The sequence below is a fragment of the Drosophila novamexicana genome, unplaced genomic scaffold, assembly GCF_003285875.2.
Source record: "Drosophila novamexicana strain 15010-1031.04,08,12 unplaced genomic scaffold, DnovRS2.1 tig00000877-arrow-arrow-pilon, whole genome shotgun sequence".
NCBI lineage: Eukaryota > Metazoa > Arthropoda > Insecta > Diptera > Drosophilidae > Drosophila > Drosophila novamexicana.
Window position 1 is genome coordinate 783,972 of NW_020824831.1, and position 11,029 is coordinate 795,000.

The following is an 11,029-nucleotide window of genomic DNA, read 5'->3' on the forward strand; positions in this document are numbered from 1 at the left end:
TTCCGTCGTTTTTTTTAGCACGGAGTGTCGCGCGTTTATACGGCTCAGTTGCTAAGTAACCCTGTGCCAAGTGTTCAGTGCAATAGTATTTGGGCAAAAGTTAATAAATTTTGTGAATAATTGCACAAAATTGATATATTAATTGCCAGCCATTTATATTCTACTATGAATGTATCTTAATACACATTGTCGAGTAGCTATCTGTATAAGTATAGCTAGTGCCTGGCTATAAATAAATAAATAAAAAATATACACACCAAATAACAACAAATTTTATTTATTGCCCAGTATATATATATATACTAACCCACATGTTTATTTGTATGTATTTAAATGTGTGTGTGTGTGTGTTTGTGAGTGTGTGTGTGTCTGTTGTGCTTGTGTCTCAGCCAAAGGCAAATAAATTTTTAAATTTTTAGCGCTCAGTAACTTTTTCAGCACTAAAACACAAACAAAATTTCGTCTCATAAAAAAAAATAATAATAAAACACAAAAAAGCAAAAAATTGAGCTTCAACAAAGTGAAAACAAAAAAATCAATTAAATTTGTGAATATTCGGTGTGAAAAAAAAAGGAAACCAAAATACACACATTAAAAAAGTTAATAAACACAAAAAGCCTAATAACCAAATAGGCCAACAAAATGTCAACAACGACGCGAAGTTCGCTGACGAGGAAATCTTCGCTGGCCAAAAGTGGTAGCACGGACAAAACAACAACCAAATCATCATCAACGAAATCATCACCCACGAAATCAACAGCAACAGCAACAACAAAGTCGTCCAACACAGCAGCGACAACAGCGACAGAAACAACAACGGGGAGCGGTAGCAAACAGAAAATGCAATATACAAAGACCAAGGAGCGCATTGTCGATGGTACAGTTCCACTGCTAATGCTTATAAGAAACAAATTTTTAAGAACTTAACTTATTACAATGATTCCGAGAAATCAGAAACTCGCTTTTATGATATTACAGATTAACAGATCTTAAGTCTGCCTGATGGTACAGTCCGTTACCAAGATTAACATATCTTAAAGATCTTAAGCCAGAAGAAACCTATTATAATGATTCATATTCAATTATATTTCATACACTTCTATAGGAAACACACTTTGGTGATCTTAATTTGAAGATGGTAATGTTTATACCAAACATATTTTAAAGATCTTAAGTCAGCGAATGCTTCAAAGAAACCAATTATTACGATTCCCAGTCAGAAACACACTTTAATCATTTACGGATCTTAAATCTGCCTAATGGTAGAGTTTGTTGCCAATATTAATATAAAAATATTTTAAAGATCTTAAGTCAGCCAATGCCTCGCAGAAAACTATCAAATGCTTCCGAGCTCAAACTATTTATTTATTTACCAATGCTGGTAGCTTCCAGGTTATCTTAAATTAAATAATATTATCTTAAATAACTAACTAACTAAACAGAAAACCTGAAACTTAAAGAAGATGTAAAATTTATTAGTTTAAAAAAAAAATTCTATAGGCTTATGTTTGATCAAAGCACTATTGGCAAAAGAAAATCGAAATGCATTTCAGTAAGAAGATTGTTATAAAGCTTTAATTATCTATTTACAAGGATGAGTACCCACAGAAAACGGCAAATGGTATCGTAAAGATCTGCTCGATCAGTCAATAATTCCTACAATTAAATTGTTTAAACAAAGCAACGCTGCTATCACTTTTTTATCTGCTAGCGGTGATAAATGTAGTAATCGACACCAACTTTTGTTAAGGCAGTATAAATTCAATATTATTTTTGCCTTAGGCATAATATAGCTTATATGCTTAATGAACAATATATAAAAATAGAAGAAATACACTTTGGGGATCTTAAGTCCAAGATGATAGTGTCTAACAGAAACATTTTTAAAGACTTCAGCCTGATAATGCAGTTTGTTACCTATGTCTGTAAGAAACATATTAGATTAGTCTGCACGTTCGATTTCTTGGTATTCTCTACAAGAAACATGCTTCACTGATATTAACTCAGTTAATGTCTCGTATAAACTTACTTTAATCATCGCGCCTCATCTCTTTTATATTATTTCTTATGCCGATCTTATATCAATCTGATGGTGCAGCTCAATAATTATGTTATTTTAATAAATATTCTGTAATGGTTGCGTTTGGTTTTATAGAACATCTAGCTACCAATATCTCACAGAAATTTGATTTAAAGATCACGAGTAGGACCTGGTTGCAGTTCAATTATCAAGTATATAAAAAAATATTCTTTTTTATGACCCTAAACCCTTTTCATGATACTGTTAAGTTAAAATCTGTAAAAGGATCATCTTGAATAGTATTTTGATATTAAAAACAGTCATGTGTTTCATTTGCAGTCAAGCATTTCAAATAAAATGTATTTTTTTTATTAAGATATGTGAATTATCAGCTCTTAGGTTACACCAAATCGAAGTTTTAGCATAGAAAATTATATAAAAACCTGATAGAAAACTTCTTTCTAATGCTTAAACTTGAAGACTTCATCTGATCTTAAGCAAAGAACTCAAAGTAAACTTAAGTTAACTTGATTCAAGTTGTACGGATCTAAATTTAAGCATTGTCTAACAAGCTTCAGTACTGGTAAAAAAAACAACCTGAAATAAAACGAAGCTAAGTCCCTTGCTTGGCTTTTAATAGAAAGTAGATTCTCTTAGATATAGATATGGCATTGATATTGTATCTGAATAGCCCATGAGAACTTGAGGCCATGTATCTATAACTGAAAAAAAAAGTCGTCAACAATTGTCCTTAGCAACTTTAACAAAGTTCGCTTCTTAATTTTAGCACAATTACAGCACTGTGGAGAAGCTTTTTTTCCAGATTGAGCTAATCTAATGTTTTTTTATGAATATTGTCAAACTCGTAGCTTCCCATATTTGTTGTCACTTACGATGCCTTGAACGAATTAAAAATTCCTGTAAATATATATTTTCTACAACTATATTTTCCTACTTAGATAAACCTATTACCCAGCTAATTATTTAACCTGTTATCAAGTATATCAAATATCAGCTTTTTTCAAGAATGAACTGTAAGATCTTGAGCGATCTTTAGATTTTTTTATTTCGACGAGAATCAAGTAGATTTCTATATAAATATCTCGTAACCTTGACCCAATTTCAAGCAGAGTATTCATTTATATTGAGTTTATGATTTTTATGCAATCATTAAGTTCGCTTTGTGTATCAAAACGTGTTTTATGGATGAATAAATAAAAATTAAATTATATTTATGCAGTCATTATGAAGAGCATCTGCTTTATAGGATATATTGCCATTTTATTGGCATATTGCGCGAAAATTTGAGCATTTCGACAAAGATTATGACAATCCTAGAATGTATGTGTGTGTGTTGCGTATGTTTGTTTTTGTATGTGCCAATCAATTTTCGACTTTTATATTCACTCATTCAAAATGTTCGTAATTAGCGTAGAAAATGCATGTGCATTTTACCCTGGCCACATGCCACAGTTGGGGGCAGATGTGCGGGCCTCGTAAATCTGGCCGCGCAGCCAAGCCAAATATTGGCGATAAGTTGCTGCAGCTCGTTAACCCACATGCACACATGCACACATGCAAACACGCACACACATGCACGCAGACTGACTACAATTTGGCCCAGACGTTGCACATTGCGTTTACGCAATGTCTATATAAACTAATTTATTCAATCGCTTCTGCTATTTAGATGTGCCCCTGCCGCCCACACACAAACTGACCATGTCCGAGGTATACGACGATCCCAAGTCGGGCAAACCGAATTTCGATGCACTGCGTCAGCATTTTCAGCTTGAGGGCCGCGTCGAGGAATGCGTCGCCCTGCGCATCATCAACGAGGGCGCCGCCCTGTTGCGTGAGGAGAAGAACATGATCGATGTTGAGGCACCAATTACCGTCTGTGGCGACATACATGGCCAGTTCTTCGATCTGGTCAAGCTTTTCGAGGTGGGCGGACCGCCGGCGACCACACGTTATCTCTTCCTGGGTGATTACGTGGACAGGGGCTACTTTAGCATAGAGGTACGTGAGTGAACTGCAGCGAGTTCGAAGTCTTTTAAAGTGTTTTAAAGAACTTATAAAACCCTCCTATACTAACCATTTAGTGTGTGCTCTATCTATGGTCCCTGAAGATCAACTATCCGGACACGCTGACTCTGCTGCGCGGCAATCACGAATGCCGGCATCTTACGGAATACTTCACCTTTAAGCAGGAGTGTAAGTAGAATCGGAAAATCTGAGAAATATGTGGAATTTGCTTTGAGTAATTTGGAAAGAGAAAAAGAGAATAATAATATGGAGGAGATAAAACAAGAATGATCTCCGTAGTGGAAAAACATCGACAGCCTTGACTCTGCATGTTCTAATCGATAAGATCGAACTGAATTGAACGTTTGCAATGTACATAGATTTAAGTACTTTATTAATATATTTAAAGCAGTCGATATTATCAGCTTTCGATAAATTAAATAAGCAGCATATCGATAACTTTAGATAGTAATTACGCTCAAATAATCCTTTTGCTTTAATCCAATAAATATTGGCATTCGTATTTATATCTGTCCATCAAGTTAATTCTATAGCACAATGTTACCTATCGAACTATCATTTTATCATGAAGGATTAAAGGATACCTCCTGAATTATGTATTGTGTTTATTTCCTCACCTCTTAACCTTCAACAACCCAGCAATAAATAAAACTAATAAGCATAACTTTAAAGCAATTTAATTATTCAACTTTATTTACCCCTTTAATTCTAAAGATTTATGGGATCCTATTAAAACTCACAAATTTGCAGTGCGATTGCATGTTATTAATGTCATTATAAAAGCCGCAGCAGATGCATAAATCTTGACCACCTTTTGCGGTTGCCTTATTCAGTTTCTCCCTTCTGTTGCAGGCATAATCAAATATTCGGAAAGTATTTACGATGCGTGCATGGAAGCGTTTGACTGCCTGCCCCTCGCCGCGCTGCTCAACCAGCAATTTCTCTGCATACACGGCGGACTATCGCCAGAGATTTTCACACTCGACGACATCAAAACGGTAATAAATTTGGCAGTCGAATGTCTCAGCTGAAATGTTTACAATCGTCTGTCAAAATTTTTGTTTTGGTCTCGTTGTGCGCCGCAGCTGAATCGCTTCAGGGAGCCGCCCGCCTATGGGCCCATGTGTGATCTGCTATGGTCCGATCCGTTGGAGGATTTTGGGAATGAGAAAACCAACGAGTTCTTCTCGCACAACTCGGTGCGTGGCTGTTCCTATTTCTTCAGCTACTCGGCCTGCTGTGAGTTTCTACAGAAGAACAATCTTCTATCCATAGTGCGTGCGCACGAGGCACAGGATGCGGGGTAAGTTTCACTTATAGTTGCAAATCAAGTTGATGAAGCTGGCTGTTCACTTCCTTGAACTCCTCGATTGGTTCGGTTCTAGTTGATGCTTAACTTTATTTTGGACCACTAAATTCAGGATTCGGTTCCAAATCCAAGAGAAAAGTTCGGTGCTTGGGTTCGACACAATGTATCTCCTTAATAATCGGTTCGTGCCTTATCTTAAACATCAATTGATTCGGTTAGGGCTTAGATTCAATCTTTTTAGGTATCCAATATTATGCAGGTTTTGTTTTCAACTTTTATGCTCACATTATTTACAATTTACAACAGATCAATTGAAATTAATTCTTAATCTTGTTATGCCTATTTATTTTTATTCTCTCTTATTTTTTATCGTTATAAAATCACAGGTCTGAAAAACGAATTAATGTTGCAATCCTATTTTTAATTATAGGTGAAAAAATGAGGTTTTTCTAATGTTAAGGTTCAGCTATTCTTTACTCCGCCCTACAATTTTTACATGATAAATAAATTGGAATTCGAAACCGTTTTGCAGTCAGGCTTTGACTTTCGATTCTGTTGATTACGATTGAGTTAAATTAAATATTGAAAATTTAGGTTCGACCTTTTTGTAGTCCTTATACGGTAAATAAAAAGTGGAAGTTCAATTCACAGCCGGTTTGCAGCCTTGATATCTTCCTGTCTAATTTTTTCCCCCACATACTCTCTCGCTTGCAGCTATCGCATGTATCGCAAGAATCAAGTAACCGGCTTTCCATCGCTGATCACCATCTTCTCGGCGCCAAACTATTTGGATGTTTACAACAACAAGGTATGACTTGGCCAATACGATGAACTTTATTTAGCAGCATTTGTATATTGAATATTGAATCTGTTCGCTTGCCTTTTGCTATTTTTAAATTTACACAAAAATCTTTTGCTGCATAGCGCTGCGCTTGTTATATCGTATTTGTATATCTTCTGGCCCGTCGTAAATATTGTTTGGCTTTTTCTGTTTTCGTTTTCATATTTTCACTAAATTTTTTGTCAAAACGCATCGTCAACATTTGACAAAAGGCAGCTGTGCTCAAGTACGAGAACAACGTGATGAACATAAGACAATTCAATTGCTCACCACATCCCTACTGGCTGCCCAACTTTATGGATGTCTTCACCTGGTCCCTGCCCTTTGTCGGCGAGAAGGTGAGCCCCAGACCAGGGTCCTACACCCTAAACTAAGCCAAGAAACATTAATTTCATTCTAAGCATACCTCCATAGGTCACGGAAATGCTGGTGAATGTGCTCAACATTTGTTCGGATGACGAGCTCGTCGCGGGTCCCGATGATGAGCTGGAGGAAGGTATGCATATATATACATATATATAATGTAACAATTCAACTTGTATAAACTGGGTGTTTCTGTGTATATATGTATGTGCGTAAGTGTATATGTATAAATGTCGTATGCGCAACAATAGTTGAAAAGAAAACAATTTTCGGCGAGCCGCTGTGTAAATACCCTTTCAAAAGTATTGTTTATACAACATTTTTTTCTTTTTAATCGAAACAATACAGTTTTAAGCTCACGTGGATAAGCAATAAAAAATGTAATCTTATACCGCAATTATGCATGAGGCATTCAGACACTTCCCACTGGGCATGACCCTTTTCTGTAACACACATCTGTGAAATCTGTTACCCCTTGCTTAACATAAAGATAAAAAATAAATAAAACAAAAGCCAAAAAACCTGGCCGAAAACAGTCCAAGAAAATGCTATTCAAGACTGTTTTAATTTCAGGATGATCGCTTTTATAAAGCTTGGAAAATTCAGTTTCTAGTTTTAGAATACATGTTGGACAACATTTATAAACCATAATAAGTGTTGTTTTTATCGAATTCCTTATAAAAATTCCCAGCTAAGAAAAGTTTGCAATACATCTAGACCAACTTTTCCAACTAAACCAACAATTCTAACTGTTTCAACATGGAATTATCATACTATGCTTGGAATAAAATTTTTACGATAAATTGTCTGCACCAAAAAAAAACAGAAAAGCCAAGAAGCTGTAGATTTCCCCATTAAAAGGTTACGTATTCCCAAGCAGTACACAAACCCCATGTACAGGAGTATAAGAAAACACCAAAAGAACTACTAGTCTAATATTAATATAAAATATTTTCAAAATTTATCTGCACACAAAATATGTAATAACAAACCCAACAACAACAACGACAAATACAACAAAACACAACCAATCACCCACTCAAAACACGCCCCTTACTGGCATCTGGTGGTGACGGGTGGCGTGGTGGGGAATACATACAGAGCTGCGCAAGAAAATTGTGCTCGTGCCGGCGACCGTGAATAATAACAATAACAATAATACGCCCAGTAAGCCAGGTAAGCTCCGTGTTGAACCCGCCGCTGCGACTGAGAGCTTAACGAGAGCTTTGCACAGCTTTGATCAGCTTTGGCGCCAAGCTTTGCCTAAACACTATTCGCACCATAGTTGCCTTTGCTGTTCAAACATATATATATATATGTATGTATATATGTATAGATAATAAGATGATATTTCTTGTGATAATTTCCCAACTAATTGAGCTTTACAAATTCGCAGCTTCCATGTCGGCGCTGCGCAAGGAGATAATCCGCAACAAAATACGCGCCATTGGCAAAATGTCGAGAGTCTTTTCCGTTCTCAGGTGAGAAGAGGGGCATTTACAGCCTTTTCTTAAGCATTTAAGCTGTCGTACACCTTGCAGGGAAGAGTCGGAGAGCGTGCTGCAACTAAAGGGCCTCACGCCCACGGGCGCGTTACCAATGGGCGCGCTTTCTGGTGGACGTGATTCACTCAAAGAGGGTAAGCCTTAAACAGTTTTAAAACATTAAAGAGCACAGAATATAGAGTATCGTATCAGACAGAAAATGGAATATTTTAGGGAAAAAAAGGAACACAGAAAAGTCATTGAACAAATATAACACAAGATATATAACACATCAAATAAAATATAGAATATAGTACATAGAACATAGAACATAGAACATAGAACATAGAACATAGAACATAGAACATAGAACATAGAACAAAGAACAAAGAACAAAGAACAAAGAACATAGAACATAGAACATAGAACATAGAACATAGAACATAGAACATAGAACATAGAACATAGAACATAGAACATAGAACATAGAACATAGAACATAGAACATAGAACATAGAACATAGCATAGAACATAGAACATAGAACATAGAACATAGAACATAGAACATAGAACATAGAACATAGAACATAGAACATAGAACATAGAACATAGAACATAGAACATAGAACATAGAACATAGAACATAGAACATAGAACATAGAACATAGAACATAGAACATAGAACATAGAACATAGAACATAGAACATAGAACATAGAACATAGAACATAGAACATAGAACATAGAACATAGAACAAAATTTTAAAGAAACCTGGAATTCCAGACATCTAGTTCAAACTTGTTCTAAAGGGAAAGAATTTACACCTTCGTTTATCAATCAAACTGTAGACATCTATAAAAAATGTAAGTCACAATTTTAAACGCCTTTTCAACAGCTCTACAAGGGCTGACCGCAGCCTCACACATTCACTCCTTTGCCGAGGCGAAGGGTTTGGATGCAGTCAATGAGCGAATGCCGCCGCGTCGTCCGCTTATGATGAGCGCCAGCAGCAGCAGCATCACAGGTCTCAGGAGCAGCAGCACCACCAGCAATAACAACAACAACAACAACAACACAACAACCAAGGACAACAATAACAGCAGCAGCAGCAGCAGTGATGCTACCCTGACAAAAACAAGCCGGACTACCGTTAGATCGGCAACCACCAGCAACGTGCGCAGCGGGTACACATCGAAGAGATTCTCATAATCAGCCGGAACTGCTGAGAATTTCTAAGTCGTTGAAACGATTTTAGTTAGTTTACAGCTTAGTTAAATTGATTTGATTTTTATTTTTGTTTGTTCTGTACTCCTAGTCCATTACCTTAATTATATTTTCTGTAAATTTGTTTTTGTTTTGTTGAGATTTTTATACACACAACTGTTACCCTTAACATTTTTTATGGAATTTCTATATTTTTAGAAACAACTACCCAACGCTCAACGCATATGGCAAAAAATGTATACGTGACATGAATAAATAATAAACCTGACAGTAAATATCGCAAAAAATATTTACACAGACTGCAGACAAGCAGCCCGAAAAAGGGGCAGAACCAGAACCAGAGTGAATTTATACACTGAACTTACTGAAAGTGGCTAAAAAAGATGCACATAAAACTACAAGAACTAGATATATTAAATGGAAACATATACTGATACCAAGAACAAAGCTTTTTTTAAAACTTCTCCCATATTCATATCAATTATTAGAGAATACACAATATAGATTTACCAAACTTGGTATGTAGATCACTGTATATCATATAGAAATTAAGGTTATAAAATGTTTTAAAAACCTTCTTCGGCTTGAATGAATTATATGTATATAGTGTCAGACCAAGAGAAGAAGAAGTACAGCCGCAGCAATTGCTGTGCGTGGAAGTTGATGTGTACGTTTGTACCTGCACCTGGGTTCAGGGTGTCTTCTAGTCGGATAGACACCACTTACTGGTCTCTAGCTAAACTGTGCATAGTTGGGAGTTGTGTGGGTGGATGTTGGGGGGCAATCCAATGCCAAATACAGCTGTCAGCTTAACAGTTAGCTGCAGCAGCTCAAGTCAAGCGTGGCAGATCAACAAACTAAAATAACAAATAACAAAAAAACAGCAACAACAACCCTGAAAGCAAATCATAAAACAATGCACTGTAATAATTAACCAAGAGCAAACGACAATCATCAAAACAATCATTACTTAACGTCATTTAGCATTGAAGTTGTTTTTTGTTTCTATTCTTCTAGCTTGCATTCTTATTCTACCTGTTCTTTACACTCTTTACGGTGTTTACAGTGCCCGTTAAAAACGTGCGCAATCAAAGCGTAGTTACACAGATAAAGAAAGTGAACTAAACGCTTGGGCACACTACAGTGCACCCTGCCGAAACTTGACCCGATCAGAGCAATATGCTTAAATTATATATTATATAATAAATTATAATAATTATGAAAGAATCAATAAACAAATATAATACTTATAATGAGTTTTTAGAAAATCATACAAAAGAGTTGCAGTTACAAATAATTTCATTACTAATTCACATTAATAATTAATATTTATTAAATAATAACTCTTAGTTGTCATTTTTGAAACTATTTTTCTGCAGCTGTTAATCTTAAAAAAAAAATGGTTGAACACTGTTAACAATTACATTAAATTAATAATGTAAATAATACATTAATTAATTATTATTAGTTGAAACCGTTGTTTGGCTTTCAAATATCTAAATAAAGTTTACTGCAAAAAAAAAGCACTATTCAATTACATTAAAATTCAAATTTCAAAAAATCGAATGAATAACGAAATGATCCATTAATTAACAATTCTAAGATTAGATATTTGAAAAATGTCACTTATATCATTTATTATTTATATTATGATATATTGTTCATTATTTTACGTTATGTTATTCAAAATATGAGCAGTAAGATGAATATTAACAAGTTATATTCTAAACATTTGGAC

General features: G+C 35.3%; 1 protein-coding gene across 4 annotated transcripts; it reads left to right on the forward strand.

The window, feature by feature from the left end:
* Positions 1-579: 579 nt before the first annotated feature.
* Positions 580-9,694, forward strand: LOC115765005 (serine/threonine-protein phosphatase 2B catalytic subunit 1). Of its 4 annotated transcripts, XM_030708353.1 has the most exons (13): positions 583-877; positions 3,711-4,042; positions 4,126-4,237; positions 4,922-5,067; positions 5,155-5,372; positions 6,093-6,186; positions 6,432-6,557; positions 6,634-6,715; positions 7,684-7,758; positions 7,979-8,063; positions 8,124-8,221; positions 8,963-9,321; positions 9,490-9,694. In XM_030708353.1, exons 1-12 carry the CDS (start codon positions 643-645, stop codon positions 9,274-9,276), a joined length of 1,917 nt encoding a protein of 638 aa, XP_030564213.1. In that variant the 5' UTR covers positions 583-642; the 3' UTR covers positions 9,277-9,321; positions 9,490-9,694. The 4 variants fall into 4 exon arrangements, with proteins under 4 accessions (XP_030564215.1, XP_030564213.1, XP_030564212.1 ...); XM_030708352.1 differs by having other exon boundaries at positions 8,963-9,694; XM_030708354.1 differs by lacking the exon at positions 7,684-7,758 and having other exon boundaries at positions 584-877; positions 8,963-9,694.
* The last annotated feature ends 1,335 nt before the right edge of the window (positions 9,695-11,029 follow it).